The sequence below is a fragment of the Rhinatrema bivittatum genome, chromosome 3 (assembly GCF_901001135.1).
Source record: "Rhinatrema bivittatum chromosome 3, aRhiBiv1.1, whole genome shotgun sequence".
NCBI lineage: Eukaryota > Metazoa > Chordata > Amphibia > Gymnophiona > Rhinatrematidae > Rhinatrema > Rhinatrema bivittatum.
Window position 1 is genome coordinate 68,172,756 of NC_042617.1, and position 18,453 is coordinate 68,191,208.

At 40.8% G+C, this 18,453-nt stretch overlaps 1 protein-coding gene across 3 annotated transcripts in view; it reads right to left on the reverse strand.

The window, feature by feature from the left end:
• Nucleotides 1-18,453, reverse strand: part of PREPL (prolyl endopeptidase like) — a 125,527-nt gene that overhangs the window by 9,566 nt on the left and 97,508 nt on the right. For 2 of the 3 annotated variants that reach the window (XM_029593340.1, XM_029593339.1), the window contains exon 13: nt 2,595-2,680. The exons of the other annotated variant lie outside the window; for it this stretch is intronic. In XM_029593340.1, the coding sequence (XP_029449200.1) occupies nt 2,595-2,680 (86 nt within the window). The remainder of the gene's footprint in view (nt 1-2,594; nt 2,681-18,453) is intronic. 3 annotated transcript variants of the gene reach the window in all.

Sequence of the window (18,453 nt, forward strand, 5' to 3'; positions counted from 1 at the left end):
TGTGCCACATGCTAACTTCATGGAGTGCCCCCTAGTCTTTCTATTATCTGAAAGAGTAAATAACTGATTCACATCTACCCGTTCTAGACCTCTCATGATTTTAAACACCTCTATCATATCCCCCCCCTCAGCTGTTTCTTCTCCAAGCTGAAAAGTCCTAACCTCTTTACTCTTTCCTCATGGGGGTGCTGTTCCATTCCCTTATCATTTTGATCGCCCTTCTCTGTACCTTCTCCAACGCAACTATATCTTTTTTGAGATGCGGCGATCAGAATTGTATGCAGTATTCAAGGTGCGGTCTCACCATGGAGCGATACAGAGGCATTATGACATTTTCTGTTTTATTCATCATTCCCTTTCTAATAATTCACAACATTCTGCTTGCTTTTTTGACTGCCGCAGCACACTGAACCGATAATGTCAGTGTTATCCACTATGACGCCGCGATCTCTTTCTTGGGTGGTAGCACCTAATATGGAACCTAACATTGTGTAACTATAGCATGGGTTATTTTTCCCTATATGCATCACCTTACACTTATCCACATTAAATTTCATCTGCCATTTGGATGCCCAATTTTCCAGGCTCACAACCTTACTATTCTCTCAGATACCTAAAAAGGCTCCAAAAACTCATGCACAATATTATATATAGAATATTTTAATTTTGTTGGTCCACTAAGACATATTGACTCCCAAAATATCACTTTGATTGAAAAATAAAAGCAAAAAGACATTCCTTCCTTCAAGACTGAAAATGTGGTAAATTCAGGAAAGAAATCATACAGAGCTAATGCTGTAGATCCGCAAGGACATCGTGTTCTGTTAGCACTGATTATGACACAGGAATGCTTATAAAATGAATATAGACTGTATATAAAAGAATAGCAGAAACTTGGAAATGTATTTCCTCTGAAAATAAAACCATTTCATGACAATAATTTTGTTATTAAAAATAAACTGCTTGTGTGCTTATAACATCCCTTTGACCTTGTGGAACTAGGAGATCCAGAACAAATGACATTCTTGATGATTCACAAATACAAGTACATTTTACAGCACCTCTTTCAGGAAATTTAAACTCTGCATTTTTGTAATCATAATCTTAAAGGGGTAATTTTGTAACAGCCTGCATAAATTTAAAGGCAATTATCTTTGGACTTTACACCAATTTTCAAGGAGAAAGAATGTGTTAATTTCCTTTTGAAAATTATCCCATCAAAACTACCTGCACACACTTACACCTTCTAATTTGTGTGCAGTTTTTTTGGGGGAAATTATATGCACTTTTGAAAATGCAAAAATATGCACTGAATTCCAAACTGTTCCCCAACACTGCCTTCAGGAACACCTCTGCTCACTGTGGGTAAATTTACACGCATACAGGCAATGTGAATCGGTTCTTTACTCTTTCGGATAGTAGAAAGACTAGGGGGCACTCCATGAAGTTAGCATGGGGCACATTTAAAACTAATCGGAGAAAGTTCTTTTTTACTCAACGCACAATTAAACTCTGGAATTTGTTGCCAGAGGATGTGGTTAGTGCAGTTAGTATAGCTGTGTTTAAAAAAGGATTGGATAAGTTCTTGGAGGAGAAGTCCATTACCTGCTATTAAGTTCACTTAGGGGCAGATTTTCAGAGCCCTGCTCACCTAAATCCGCCCAAAACCGGGTGGATTTAGGCGAGCAGGGCCCTGCGCGCCGGTGAGCCTATTTTACATAGGCCTACCGGCGCGCGCAGAGCCCCGGGACTCGCGTAAGTCCCGGGGTTCTCTGAGGGGGGCGTGTCGGGGGGCGGGCCCGGTCGTCGCGGCGTTTTGGGGGCGTGTCGGCAGCGTTTTGGGGGCGGGTACAGGGGCGTGGCTATGGCCCGGGGCGGTCCGGGGGTGTGGCCGTGCCCTCCGTACCCGCCCCCAGGTCGCGGCCGGCGCGCAGGAGGCCCGCTCGCGCGGGGATTTACTTCTCCCTCCGGGAGGCGTAAATCCCCGGAGAAAGGTAAGGGGGGGGGTGTAGACAGGGCCGGGCGGGTGGGTTAGGTAGAGGAAGAGAGGGGAAGGTGAGGGGAGGGCGTTAGAGGATTCCCTCCAAGGCCGCTCCGATTTCGGAGCGGCCTTGGAGGGAACGGGGGTAGGCTGCGCGGCTCGGCGCGCGCCGGCTATACAAAATCGATAGCTTTGCGAGCGCCGATCCAGGTTTTTAGCAGATACGCGCGGCTCCACGCGTATCTACTATAATCCAGCGTACTTTTGTTTGCGCCTGGAGTGCAAACAAAAGTAGGCCTATTTGCAGAGTCTGAAAATCCGCCCCTTGGAGAATAGCCACTGCCATTAGCAATGGTAACATGGAATATACTTAGTTTTTGGGTACTTGCCAGGTTCTTATGGCCTGGATTGGCCACTGTTGGGAACAGGATGCTGGGCTTGATGGACCCTTGGTCTGACCCAGTATGGCATTTTCTTATGTTCTTATGTAACATGTGCAGGCTTACATACATATCAGGTGAGTAATTTTGTAAAAGGCCATTTCCATGAGTAAAGCACTGTTTGACCCGTGGAAATTACTTTGAAAATCACTCTTGCTGTGTACACGTCATACCTCATTTAATGAATCCTCCCAACTGTCTGGATCACAATGACTCCCTCCTGGCCTAACATCAAAAATGAGGTTGGGTATCTGATATCCTGAAACAAATGTGATATAACAACATAGTACATGATGACAGAAAAAGACCAATTGTTCCATCCAGTCTACCTAGTTAATATTTCTTCATTTGATACATATTGCACTTCCATTTACAAAACCATCAGAGCACACTGCTGAGGCTATATGCCAGCTGTAGAAGCCTAGCTTGCTTGTAGGATATCATTCCTTATCTAAGTCAATTTACTTCATTAATTTATTACCCCAAAAAGGTACAAAAGGATCAGCCAAAATAACAACTGTCAAAAAAGCTATCCCCAATGAATCAATCTTAAGAGCTTGAAGAACTGCTGTAAATCTAAAAATGACAGTGTAATAAGCCTTAATAAGCGTTCATAATTTGGGTGGGAAAGAAAGAAAGATTATCTCCACCAAAATCCGCCTTGTAATCATAGGCCAAATACACAAATGTATTAGTGATTTCTTGTTTGGAAAACTGTGTGCAGAAATTCATATTCAATAAAATCTCTTTACCTTGAGATTCAGACAAGATCCCCTCCCATCTTTTCTCCCCACAAGTCTCTCTCCTGGTTGATGCACTATAGACCCCCTGGAGTTTTGACCGTATGGGAGGGGGCAAGGGATGCTTATTATGCAGAGTGCTTAGGTTCTTTAAAAGATGGTAGCCTCCCCCCAGTCCTTTTATGGGATTTTTTTTCAAGTCAGCTAAGCTGCTGTAGTTTTTCTGGTGGTGTTTTGCCACCGGGGAAAATACTGAAGGATTCACAAACCTATGGTACTCGGTACCAGAGGTTAATGAATCTGATGGTATTTTCTTCTCTGGATAAACTACTACAGCTTAGTAAACAGACCAGTAAGTAATTTATCGAGAAAAAGAGGAACAGTAGAGTGGACTAAATATAACCTGTAGACAACAAATAGGGCAAAAGAAAGGTTTACTTTAACTAGCAGGTAGCGGGAAGAGTTTGGCATCAGTTTGTACATCGGGTGCGGTGTACAGCTACGAAAGAGCTCCAACTGTAAGTCTGACCATTGCGCTCCTTAGACAGAGCTGAAGATTTCTTACACATTCTGAGCCAGCTTCTCTTAGGCTGAGTTTGCAGAACCATTTATATACCAGGACAACTGGCTCTCTAACAAATAATGCTGCCTGACAGCAAAATGTTTCCAGATCATCATAATGTTACAACTTTTTCAAGACACTGGATAAACAGGCCATCCAAGTCTCATTGAGGCTGGAGTAATAAGGTACGCTCAGCACAGTGCACTTTCACTTGCAGATGTGCATCCATTTTTTGTGTACTAACTTTTCTCATGATGTAGCGAGGAGTTTTTGAGCATAACATTGTGCTTACAAGTTAGGACCATCCGATGTAAATATAATGGTAAAGAAAGCAATAACTATATCCTCTTCAATGAAGAGAGGTGTGCTGGCTTTAACCTGTGTTTTCCCAGTGCTCTAGTCAGAGGTGGAATAAAGTTTCCAGCATTAGAATCAGTCTATGGGCAGAAGCTTGAGTTCTGTACCAGGAACTATACTTGGAGATATATGTGCAGAAAATATACTTTGCGCATACCAAGGCATAATTTTCTGTGCCTAAAAAGCAAGTTTGCTTACGGTAAACAATGGTTTTGTAGACAGTAGGATGAATTAGCCATTAGACGAGAGTGATTTCATTCGGTGGCATGGAACGGACTTGTCTCTCCTAGTTAGTAGAGCTTTAAGCTCTATTAAGCATTGCCTTGTGGGCCTCCTTAGTCTATATCAGAGCTAAATCTAGCTAAGTAGTCCACTCTCCAGGGCTAATTCAGCCTGCTATCTACAGAAAACACCATTTATGGTAAGCAAATTTGCTTTTTCTATTGATAGGCTGAATTAGCCATTAAATGTGGGGAGTCCAAAGTGAAGGCTGCAGCAGATCGTTTACTGAGGAAGCAACTCAGACTACACCCTGGAGAGTGGACTACAGTGAGAACAAGTTATGCAAAACTGCTTGCCCTAATTTACTGTAAATCCTTGAGATGTCAAGACAGTAATAGGATGTAAAGATATGAACTGATGACCAGGTTGCAGCTTTGCAGATATCTTCACTAGGTACTTCTCAAAGATGAGTAACAGAAGAAGCCATAGCTCTCACTTGATGAGCTTTTACAGAGTCCGTGACTTGCAAGCCTGCTAAGACATAGGAGTGTTGAATGTACTCAGCCAACCAGTTAGACAAAGTATGCTTGGCGACCACCACACCTAGCTTGTTAGAATTGTAGGACACAAACATCTGAAGTTTGGCAATGTGGTTGAGTTAGTTTCCTGTAATAGCTAAGGCTCTTTTGCAGTCTAATGTAAGAAGGATTTTGACTCCTTCATGTGCATGTGGTCTTGGAAAGAAGATTCTTATTTTTTCATTCCTTTTAAAACAATTTTTTGGGTATAATGTTTTGTTTTATGCTTTATTTATATCTAATTTTAGTATAGAGTTTTTTGTATAATTTTTAATGTTTTTATCACATGCTTAGGATGTAGAATGTTTTAAGTTTTACTTTGTTTTAACTGTATATTAATTTTGTAAACAGTTATGAGTGACTGTTAGAATAATGGTATATAAAAGTTTCTAAATAAATAAAAAAATAAATACAATGGATTGATTGATGTGGAAAAACGAGACAACCTTTGGCAGAAACTTTGGGTAAGTACAGAAAAAGACTACTCTGTTATAAAAGAATTGCATGTATGGTGGATAGTGGATAAGAGCTTGGAGTTTGACTCTTCTACCTGATGTCACCACTATGAAGAACAGTATTTCCATGTTAAAAGCTCTAGTGAAGCTGACTCCAATGGCTTAAAGGGAGGCTTCATCAGTTGAGAAAGGATAACATTCAAGTCCCATGGAATCAGTGTTTTGTTTTTTTAATCGGATGCTTGATATGCCATAGCCCTTTCATGAATCTAGATATCAGCAGATAAGTAGAAGTCAGTTTACTGACCACCAGAACATGGTTATACTGCTGTGGTGCTGAGATACGCTTGAACCGAACAGGTGGTGAGAATTGAATTAGAAAGGCAGAGCAAGTATACTTAGTAAATGTTTGGGCTCACATGAAAAAGGGTCCAATGCATTCTGTTGGCACCACTTGGAATATCTGTTCTATTTGAAGTCATTTCTTCTAGTTGATGGCTTTCTAGATAAGACTAATATGTCTACAATATCTCTAGTTAAACAGAGATCTGCAATTACTGAGCACTCAACATCTAAGCTATTAGGTTGAAAGCGGAGAGGTTGGGATGATACAGCATCCCCTCATCTTGAGTTAACAATGCAGGATCTGTCTCCAGATGTATGGGAGAACTGCGGGAATGTTGTCTGAGATGTAAGCCATATTTGTCTGGGCCACATTTGAGCTAGGAGGATCAGATGAATATGATCCTGGAGAAGCCTCTGCGCTGTTCTGACAATGAGCGGTACTGGCAGAAAAGCGTATATGAGGCTTGTCCCCTGGGTCAGGAGGGAAGCATCTTGAGCTAGTCTGAGATCACTGGGCAAAATTGATTTAGTTTTCTCTTCTGAGGTGAATAAGCCCACCAATAGATCCCATAAGTCAAATAGATTTCTGCCACTGATTGCCATAGAGACTACTCGTGGATGAAATATGCTGCTGAGTCAATCTGCCAGATCCTAAGAAGATAGGTGGCCTGTACTGCAGCTCAATTCCGGGTTGCCCAATTCCAAATCTTCAGAACTGCCTAGCAGAGAGACCATGATCCTGTGCCTCCCTATTTGTTGATGTAAAACATGATAACTTGGTTATCGGCTTGGATCAGGATATTTCTGCCCTGAAGGTGGTGCACAAACGGTGATAGAGCATATCTTATTGCCCTCAACTCCAGTAGGCTGATTTGAAAATGGCTTTCTTTGAGAGAATAGGTGCTTTTGGTATGAAAGAATCCTGTGTGAGCACTTCACCTTTTGGTAGAGGCATCAATTAAAAATGTTACTTATTGAGAAAGTATGAGAAGAGGAGCTCCTTCCTGTAGAATTTAGGGGTGTAACCACCTCTTTAACTCTAGTTTCATGTCCACTATAACCTGTACCACAGTCGACAGTGGTTAAGTTAGCTGATCACATTGAATACAGACCCCACTGAAGGTGACATGAAGATGGATCAGCGGGACTACATGGATGGCTGTCGCCATGTACCCCAAGACCACCAGGAGCTCTTTGGTTGTTGGGTGTGCAGAGGGTAGCAGTTTGTGGATGAGCAATTCCATAATATTTGTTCAATTTGAGCTGCTGAGTAGGTACTAGATTTGATTTTTTTTTTAAGTTGATTAGAAACCTCAAGCACTTACAACATAAATCATCTTGTGCAGGGAACGGAGAACTTTTTCCTGGGAGTTCACTGTGACTAGCCAATCATTCAGGTATGGTAAAATTTGTATTTCTTGGCAATGCAGTTGTGCTGCTACCATTGTGAGACATTTTGTAAAGACTCTTGGAGCTGCTGACAGGCCAAATGGGAATATCTTGCACTGGGAGTGGGAAGAATCCACCTTGAAGCAAAGATAGTGCCAATAGGAAGGATGGATGGATATGTGAGCATATATATCCTTTGGGTCCAGGGCACACATCCATTTGGAGAACAATGCTGAGGGAATTCATTTTGAATTTCTCTCGGAGTAGATGTTTGTTCAAATGTCTCAAATCCAGAATGGGCATCAATCCACCTGACTTCTTGGGCATGAAGGAGTAGAAGCCCTGCCTATATTGGGATGAAGGGACTATCTCGATTGCTTGTTGTTGAAGAACTGATTGGAATTCTAGGCGAAGCTGTGCCAGATGAGATGGATCTGGATTGAGGGTCAAACAATGTAGAAGGGATGGTAGCCGAGAGAAACAAAAACATCCAGCAGGCCAATTTGGAGGACCCAGAGGTTCTTGGTTACCTGATGCCACATTTCTAAGAAAATCTGGATCCTTTCCCCCATTGGAACAGAGGGGTATGGATTGATCGGGGGGATCAAAATCTGAGCCCAGGTTGGACTTAGACATGTTGCATGGTTTTAGGCTGATGGCATTTTCATTATCAATATCTGGCAGGAAACAGCTGGTACACTGGGTCACAGAAGGTGCAGCTGGTACTGTTGAAAAGACCAGTAGAGACGTCTGTGGAAATTTGGTCGTTTGTACGCAAAAAAGGAACAACTTAATGTAGAGGGCTGTACAGGGAGCTGTTGAAAGAGATTGTACTGCCACATTCTGCTCTTTTACCTCAGCAACCATTTCGCTGAGATTTTCGCCAAATAGATTGACCACTAAGCAAGGGAGGTCTGCTAATTTCTCGTGGGCATCATAAGAACATAAGAAATTGCCATGCTGGGTCAGACCAAGGGTCCATCAAGCCCAGCATCCTGTTTCCAACAGAGGCCAAACCAGGCCACAAGAACCTGGCAATTATCCAAACACTAAGAAGATCCAATGCTACTGATACAATTAATAGCAGTGGCTATTCCCTAAGTAAACTTGATTAATAGCTGTTAATGGACTTCTCCTCCAAGAACTTACCCAAACCTTTTTTGAACCCAGCTACACTAACTGCAGTAACCACATCCTCTGGCAACAAATTCCAGAGCTTTATTATGCTCTAAGCCATATGCCATATGTCAAGAATTGACTCAGACTGAGGAAATTCGTGAAACAGAACTGAACAATTCATAGGCAGATTGGAGAAGGTGGCAGATGCCTTCCTCTGCATCTAAAAGTGGTTGAGGGTAATAACTACCACCATTTGCAGTTTGCAGTAAAGGCTTTAGCTGCTGAATCCAGTCATGGAAGTACTGCACCATGTAGAATTGCTGGATAGTGATGCTAGCAGTGAGCATGGAGCTTTAAAATACCTTCTTGCTAAAGTTGTCAAATAGTCTGTGATCTGGAGGTGAATTTGAGTGAATTCTATTCTTTTGCCTTTTTCATATCAGACTTGATTACTACAGGCTGGTGTGTACAAATTTATTAGCTGTTGCAGCATTTTTAACCTATTCAGAAAAGCATAACCACTTGGTTAACATGAACGTGCATTAAAGAAATTATATCTGTTGACAGCTGTCATTTGTTTAATGCATATTCACGTTATCCAGGTGGTTACGCTTTTTCGAATAATTTAAAAACGCCTCAATGCCGTGGCAGTTTGAAGAAATGAACAGTTGGAGGCTAGTGAATCTGTAAAGTGTAGTTGCTTTTATTTGAAAATCCATGTGTTTTATTTGGATTTTTCTATTTTTATTCAGTTCAAAATGACATCCTTATAACATCTACCCCTGACAGAGTTCAGCTCGAAACATAGCGTTATGCCAGGCATTTTGACCTGAGATCTGTTGTTGGATGGCCAAAAAAAGGAAGTGATTTTTTTCCATTTATGACCCAATAAGCACGTGCAGAAGCAAAAACAAAGCTTGGTGTGCACAGATGTTATGATGGTCCACAGCAGCAATGACTAGGATGTTTTAATAAGAAATTCTAATTTTGCCTTCATGCTTGAACTTGGTATTGTATACGGCTAGCATTCAGAGGAGTGACTCCTGTTAGTGCTTGTGATTTACCTCCATTGTAACCCAAACCTAGCCTCAGGTCCATGTACCCCAGTTGAGAGGCATTTCAAAAGGCTTCTGGAACTGCACACTGTACCTTTTCCCTAAGACCTTGCTGCTGCTGATTCTGTTCATGCTTGCTGTAAGTGGAGCTGGATAGCCACTAAAAAGAGTGGGAGCACTGAGAGGAGAGGACCACCTTGCTGGTGGCTGAAAGGAATCAGTAAGTTTTGCTTGGGAAATGTATTTTTTTTTTTATTGGGGAGAAGCAAACTATTGGGGTATATTATTTAGTGTGTTTGGGCTTTTAATAGTCAGTAGGGCAGCTAATAAGCAGAAGTTAATGTGTTTGCATTTCCCAACCCTCCCACTCACCCCTAGCTCATCCTTTAATTTATAGGCAGGTTCTACTTTCACACAAAAAAAAAAAATCAGCCTTTTAACTTCACTTCACGAATTCCCCACACCTTATTGAGAGAGTTTGATCATTCCCCTGTCAGCCATTATCCAACATATAGTGAATACACTAACACATTTAAAGGATGCTAATTAGACACATTCCTACTCCCATAGCAACCTAAAACTTAACTAGGAACTGAACAAATTTGAGATGAAGGCAGCAGTCCAGAAGCAAGAGGGGGGGCCTCTCAGTCTTTTGCATCGAGTGTCAAGTGTATGATTTTTTTACCCGCCGGTGAGAAGTTGTACATGTGCATCCGATGCAAAGAGCTCCTGTCTCTCAGAGAACGAGCCCGATCTCTGGAGGCTAGAGTGGCAGACCTGGAGGAGCTGAGGCAGCGAGGTATATAGATGAGACATTCAGGGAGATAGTAGCCAAGTCCCAGCTTCAGACTGGCAACCCTTGTGCTGCCTTGGAGGAAGAAGGTCTCATGATCGGACAGCATCAACCTGGTGCAGCAGGAAAGAGGATCCTGTAGCAACGACCTGCACCGAGGAAGTTTCTCCAAGGGCTACTCCCCAGGAGGGAAGGGTTAGGTTGGCCATCATAGTTGGTGATTCGATTATTAGGAATGTAGACAGCCGGGTGGCTGGTGGGCGCAAGGATCGCCTGGTAACATGCCTACCTGGTGCGAAGGTAGCGAATCTCACACATCTCCTAGATAGGATTTTAGACAGTGCTGTGGAGGAGCGGGCTGTCGTAGTACATGCGGGCACCAATGACATAGGAAAATGTGGAAGAGAGGTTCTGGAAGCCAAATTTAGGCTCTTAGGTAGAAAGCTTAAATCCAGAACCTCCATGGTAGCATTCTCTGAAATGCTCCGTTCCACGCGCAGGACCTCAGAGGCAGGCAGAGCTCCAGAATCTCAATGCGTGGATGAGACGATGGTGCAAGGAAGAGGGATTCAGTTTTGTAAGGAACTGGGGAACCTTTTGGGAAGGGGGGAGTCTTTTCCGAAGGGATGGGTTCCACCTTAACCAGGGTGGACCCAGACTGCTGGCACTAACCTTTAAAAAGGAGAGAAAGGCTTTTAAACTAGAACAAAAGGGAAAGCCGACAGTCGCTCCACAGTGCATGGTTCGGAGGGAGGTATCTTCAAAGGATACTAATGATGCATTAGAATTAGGGCATCCCGACAGTGAGGTTCCAATAATAAGAAAAGTAGTCCAGGTGCCGTAACTAAAAACTCACCAGAGCTAAAAAATTCTAATTTATCCCTATCAATTAAAAAGCAGAATGAAAATACAAATAAAAAACAAACTTTGAAATGTTTGTATGCTAATGCAAGAAGTCTAAAAAGTAACATGGGAGAATTAGAATGTATGGCAGTAAATGATGACATAGACTTAATTGGCTTCTCAGAGATATGGTGGAAGTAGGATAACCAATGGAACAGTGCTATACCGTGGTACAAATTATATTGCAACGACAGAGAGAAGCATCCGGGAGGCGGTGTGGCGCTTTATGTCTGGGATGGCATAGAGTACAACAGGATAAACATCCTGCATGAGTCTAAATGCACAATCAAATCTTTATGGGTAGAAATCCCTTGTGTGTTGAGGGAGTATAGTGATAGGAGTATACTACCGTCCACCTGGCCAAGATGGTGAGACAGACAGTGAAATGCTAAGAGAAAATAGGGAAGCTAACCAAATTGGTAGTGCGGTAATAATGGGAGACTTCAATTACCCCAATATTGACTGGGTAAATGTATCATCAGGACATGCTAGAGAGATAAAATTCCTGGATGGAATAAATGACAGTTTTATGGAGCAATTGGTTCAGGAACCTGACGAGAGAGGGAGTAATTTTTGATCTAATTCTCAGTGCACCACAGGATTTGGTGAGAGGGGTAACGGTGGTGGGGCTGCTTGGCAATAGTGATCATAACATGATCAAATTTGAATTAATGACTGGAAGGGGGACAATAAGCAAATCCACGGCTCTAGTGCTAAACTCTCAAAAGGGAAACTTTGAAAAAATGAGAAAAATTGAAAAAAATTGAAAGGAGCAACTACAAAGGTAAAAAGTGTGCAAGAGGCATGGACACTGTTAAAAAATACCATCCTAGAAGCACAGTCCAGATGTATTCCACACATTAAGAAAGGTGGAAGGAAGGCAAAACGAATACCGGCATGGTTAAAAGGTGAGGTGAAAGAGGCTATTTTAGCCAAAAGATCTTCATTCAAAAATTGGAAGAAGGATCCAACAGAAGAAAAAAGGATAAAGCATAAGTGTTGGCAAGTTAAATGTAAGACATTGATAAGACTGGCTAAGAGAGAATTTGAAAAGAAGTTGGCCGTAGAGGCAAAAACTAACAGTAAAAACTTTAAAAAATATATCTGAAGCAGAAAGCCTGCGAGGGAGTCAGTGGGACCGTTAGATGATCGAGAGGTTAAAGGGGTACTTAGAGAAAATAAGGCCATCGCGGAAAGATTAACGATTTCTTTGCTTCGGTGTTTACTGAAGAGGATGTTGGAGATACCTGTTCCAGAGAAGGTTTTCATGGGTAATGATTCAGATGGACTGAACCAAATCACTGTGAACCTAGAAGATGTGGTAGGCCTGATTGACATACTGAAGAGTAGTAAATCACCTGGACCAGATCGTATACATCCCAGGGTTCTGAAGGAACTAAAAAATGAAATTTCAGATCTATTAAGAAAAATTTGTAACCTATCATTAAAATCATCCATTCTCCTGAAGACTGGATGGTAGCTAATGTAACCCCAATATTTAAAAAGGGTTCCATGGGTGATCCGGGAAACTACAGACCAGTTAGCCTGACTTCAGTGCCAGGAAAAATAATGGAAAGTGTAATAAATATCAAAATCACAGAACGCATAGAAAGACATGACTTAATGGAACAAAGTCAGCATGGCTTTACCCAAGGCAAGACTTGCCTCACAAATCTGCTTCACTTTTTTGAAGGGGTTAATAAACATGTAGATAAAGGTGAACCGGTAGATGCAGTGTATTTGGATTTTCAGAAGGCAATTTGATAAAGTTCCTCATGAGAGGCTTCTAGGAAAAGTAAAAAGTCATGGGATAGGTGGCAATGTCCTTTCATGGATTGCAAACTGATTAAAAGACAGGAAACAGAGTAGGATTAAATGGACAATTTTCTCAATGGAGGGGAGTGCGCAGTGGAGTGCCTCAGGAATCTGTACTGGGACCCGTGCTTTTCAATAAATTTATAAATGATCTGGAAAGGAATATGACGAGTGAGGTAATCAAATTTGCAGATGATACAAAATGATTTAGAGTAGTCAAATCACAAGCAGATTGAGATTAATTGCAGGAAGACCTTGTAGAATTGGAATATTGGGCATCTAAATGGCAGACGAAATTTAATGTGGATAAGTGCAAGGTGATGCATATAGGGAAAAATAACCCATGCTATAGTTACACAATGTTAGGTTCCATATTAGGAGCTCTACCACCCAAGAAAGAGATATAGGTGTCATAGTGGATAACACATTGAATCTTCAGTTCAGTGTGCTGCGGCAGTCAAAAAAGCAAACAGAATGTTGGGAATTATTAGAAAGGGAATGGTGAATAAAATGGAAAATGTCATAATGCCTCTGTGTCGCTCCATGGTGAAGCCGCATCTTGAATACTGTGTACAATTCTGGTCACCGCATCTCAAAAAAGATATAGTTGCGATGGAGAAGGTACAGAGAAGGGTGACCAAAATGATAAAGGGGATGGAACAGCTCCCCTATGATGAAAGACTAAAGAGGTTAGGGCTGTTCAGCTTGGAGAAGAGACGGCTGAGGGGGGATACGATAGAGGTGTTTAAAATCATAAGAGGTCTAGAACAGGTAAATGTGAATCTGTTATTTACTCTTGCGAATAATAGAAGGACTAGGGGGCACTCCATGAAGTTAGCATGTGGCACATTTAAAACTAATTGGAGAAAGTTCTTTTTCACTCAACGCACAATTAAACTCTGGAATTTGTTGCCAGAAAAAAGGATTGGATAAGTTCTTGGAGGAGAAGTCCATTACCTGCTATTAATTAAGTTGACTTAGAAAATAGCCACTGCTATTACTAGCATCAATAGCATGGGATAGACTTAGTTTTTGGGGTACTTGCCAGGTTCTTATGGCCTGGATTGGCCACTGTTGGAAACAGGATGCTGGACTTGATGGACCCTTGGTCTGACCCAGTATGGCATGTTCTTATGACTACTAGTGAAGGGCCATGGCAAAGGGCCCTGTCCCTTTGCTTGGACCTGTGAATGGACTTATGTTAGTGTTTTTGAGTGTTTCAATGGTGTAAAGTATCCCGGTGTGGTTGGGGAGGGGCTGTTATGCTTCATATGTAAGACTTTATGCTGCTCCTCTGAACGAGAGGAACCGGGTATTAGTATCTTCCAGTCATTTGTCTCTCTCAAAAATCAATTCTATTTATGTATACAATTTACCTAATTCAATAGCTTATGTGAATATTTGATATATTGTGTCCAAAACCAATTTAGTTTTGGAGTTTTTCCATGAGCATAAGTTTGATTTATTTTTTGATTCAGAGACTTGGCATAATGATTCTGATATTTATTTATTACAATTAACCTGTCTTGTTGGCTATCAGTTTTTGCAAAAATGTAGGCCGGGAAGAAAGGGAGGGCGTGTGTGATTTGTTTTATAAATCTTGCTTTTCTTTTCAGTAAATTTCATTGCAGCTTGGTGAGGGAAGTGAAATTTTAGTCTTACGATGGAAAGATTAGGTGCAAGCTCTACTGTATTGTTGCCTGGGGTTCACTGGGAAAGATCTTTCTATTTTGGTAATTTCCTGATGACTGTTATCTCGCTCTAGCAAATTTTTTGTGTTTGGGGATTTAAACTTACATATTGATAGCCAGTCAAGAGGTTTGTTTCAGGAATATTAATTTGTATTATCCTCTTTCAGATTACGCCCCCTGATTGTGCCAACACATAAGACAGGGCACATATTTGACCTGATAATTCCAGTTTTGGAGATGAATCGGTCTATAGTTAGTGGTTTAAAAGTTGAATCTGTACCATGGACTGATCGTTGTTTGATTACTTTCAATTTTGATTTGATAAACAGGCATAATAGACAGAATAAGGTTACTGTTAAAGAAGTATGCAGTGCTATTGATAAAGATAAATTTCATGAGGAATGGATACAGGTTAAATAAAATGTAGATCAAAGTTCCTCCGCATCTCTGACATCATCACCGATTGATTCTCTGACATTTGTGTCAAAGGAATTGCCCCAGTTACAGAGAAACTAGTTGAGTATAAATATGGGAGGGTTCCAGGGTATAACTCTGATCTTAAATCTAAGAAGAGGGAAGTCTGGGGTGCTGAGAGAAGATGGTATAAATTCCCTACTATAGAACATGACATTTCTTTTCAGGAAGTCTAGAAGGAATACAGGTAGTTATTTATAGCTGTTTGTAAGAATTCTTCTTCTTAAGAACATAAGAAAATGCCATACTGGGTCAGACCAAGGGTCCATCAAGCCCTTCTCAATATTTGTCTTCTCTGAATCATCCTAAAGAGCTTTTTAACATAGTTAATAGGTTGCTAGAGCAGAAAAATTCCCGATGGAGATTACAGCTTAAGAATTTGCCAATTTTTATATAAATAAGACCAAAATTGCTATGGATGGGAGACTTGGAAATCAGGAGTAAAGGACTAACCTGGTAAGTTCATTTTCAGAGACAAGTTGGGAAACCTTTGAATATGTTTCTAGGACAGAAACAGAAAGTACTTTGATGCCAAAAAAGAGTAATACATTGTTAGACCAGCCCACTAATTATATGCCGATTTCCAATCTGATTTCTATGGGAAAGATTTTGGAAAAAATAGTGTTTAAGCAGATGAAGGAATTTCTAGATTCCAGAGAAATATTACATATAAATCAATATGGCTTTAGGCAGGAGCAAAGTACAGAGACAGCTTTGGCATCTGTTAATGAATATGTAATATGAAATTTGGATTCATATGATGATGATGTAATAGCAGTTAACTTAGATATTTCTGCAGCCTTCAATTCAGTTCAGCATACAATATAGTTAACAAGACTAAGAAATTTTGGAATCTAAGGTACAGTGCTTAAGTGGTTTGAAGTTGGTTTATTCTAACTGGTTTAATGTGGCTGTAGCTGTCCCAAAGGGGTCAATACTGTCTTCAGTGCATTTTAATGTTTATCTTTCATCACTACGTTCCATGTTTGATTCTTTTAATGTATTTTTTAGATGTTATGCCAACTAAACTTCTCCAAATCCAAAGCTCTTTGGATTTCAAGAAGATTGAAACCTTTGCATTTAACAGATATTTCAGTTAATGGGGATGCTATACCATTTACAAAGCAAGTAAGGAATTTGTGATTTGTGAATTATGTGCTACAATTGAGAGCAGTTCTTTCTTCAGATTATTTCAAGATGAAACTGAATCAGACCATTTCTGGATTTTAAAGATTTTGGGTCAATAGTACAAGTTTTTATACTAACTACACTATACTATTGTAATTCCCTTTATATAAGTTTGCCTAAAAATCAAATATGGGTTTTGCAATTATTACAAAATTCAGCAGCCTGATTGGAGACAGAGGCCATCTTGTAAGCATATCACTCCCTAACTGCAGTTATTACATTGGCTGCCTGTTTTGCAACACTTAAATTTTAAGATCTTAAAATTAGTTTTTCAGTCGTTACAAGCAAATTCTGTCTGTCTTGTACGCTGCAGTCCTCCAGTCAGTGCCTCCTGGAGGTGCTGACAGTACAAGAAGCTAGACTTCATGAGACATGAAACCGAGCTTTATTTGTTATTGAACCAAGACTATGAAATGAGTTACCTGAGGAACTGCTTCTCTTTGTGATGTGATAATCTTTCAGAAAATGCTTCAGGCATTTTTATTTAGAGAAGCATTTCCTGTTAGTTTTGAGATTATGTTTTGATTCTGTGATTTCAATAGTATGTTTTGTGTTTTAGTTGTATTTTATGATTGTTTTATGTTGAATTTGGAAACCACCTAGCCTAATTTATATTATTATAGGCAGACTACAAATATGTTAAATAATAAAATAAATAAAAATAAATTTGGGTGGGAGTCCGAGAAGGAGAGAGAGAGTGGGACTCTGGATTGGGGCCAGCGCTAGAGGGACTGACCTTGCCGTGCCGAGGAGGTGAGAGACTCCGGAACATCCTGAGACCAGCTGAGAAGCCCGGCAGGGGGCGGCGCTCCAGTGACGTATATCGGGCGGCGTCTGCCAATATAACTGGTCGGCAGACGCTGAGAAATTTGGAGTCTGAGAAGGAGAGAGAGAGTGAGACTCTAGATTGGGGCCAGAGCTGGAGGGACTGACCTTGCCGTGCCGAGGAGGTGAAAGACCCCGGAACACCCTGAGACCAGCTGAGAAGCCCGGCGGGGGCGGTGTTCCAGTGACATCATCAGGCGGCATCTGCCGATATAACTGGTCGGCTGACGGTGCACCGCTGCCGTCGGCTCGCTGCCTAAGCCGCGCGCTCCGTAAGGGGTGCGCGGCTTGGTCTGGCTTAGGCCGGCGAAGGCTGGGAAGCTGGCCTAATCTCTTGGGCCCTTTATCTCCGAATTCCTTCTTAAGTACATAACTAGATTTATGAGAGTATGTGATATTCCTTTATAGTTGTTTCTTGTTACTATCTTTGTGAAGTAGAATGCCACGTACAAAAAGAAAAGGTAAAGTCAGACAGGAAGCCTCGACCCCTGTAACACCTTCCTCAGTGCAAACAACTATGACAGGTTATCTTTCACCAGCAGAATTACCAACCCCGGAGTGTCCTGCTAAAGGAAGAGTTGAAGAGCAAGCTTCTCCTCTTTTGGGAGAAGTCAGTCTACGTCCCAGGGCTCCAATAACACCAACTCCACCTCGGAGTATTGTAACCACCAATGATCCTGAATCCTATAGTGACAAGTCATGAGGGGACCTTAGCAAAACTCGAAGAAAAAATAAAACAAATTAAAAGTGTTCAGTCATCCATTGTACAGAGCGAAATAAATTTGTCTAAGAAAGTTGAAAATATAGAGAACTCTATTAGGTATACAAATTTAAGAATTATCAATTTTCCAAAATGCAAACTGATATCCCCTAAAGAACAATTGAGGAATTATTTTCTGGAGGTATTATCTTTAATCCCGGAGAACATTCCATCAATATTAAGTGCTTACTTTATTAGTTGGAAAAATGAGGAAATTTTAGATCAGGGTGTGGTTGATACATCCCTGAATGTAACAGAACTTATAGAGACATCCTTTAGTTCCGAGGTTGAAAAAAGAGGTACTCTTATGGTTAAGTTTAACCTTTCATCTGAAAGGGATAAAATTTTGAAATTATTTTTGGTGAAAAGAACCTCCTTATACCTGGGACAAAAGGTATGGATATACCCAGACTTAGCTAAGGAAACCCAACTAAGAAGAAAAACATTTTTGTTGTTAGCAAACCAAGCAAGAACATTTGGTATACAGATTACTGTAAGATTTCCGTGTAAATGTGTAATGCGCACAGAAGGAGAAAGATACGTTTATTTTGAACCAGAACATTTAGAGAGATTCTTGGAAGCTCAACGTAACCAAGGGGAGGAAGTCTAGTCCTAAAACTAATATAATTGGATATTGAATTAATGTTCTGCTTACTCTTATCTATTTTGGTAAATTTTTGTTTTATTAGATTTGCTCATGTACAGGATCTCCCTTATGGTTTTGTAACACAGGAAAAGGAATTTAATATGTTAAAGAAAAT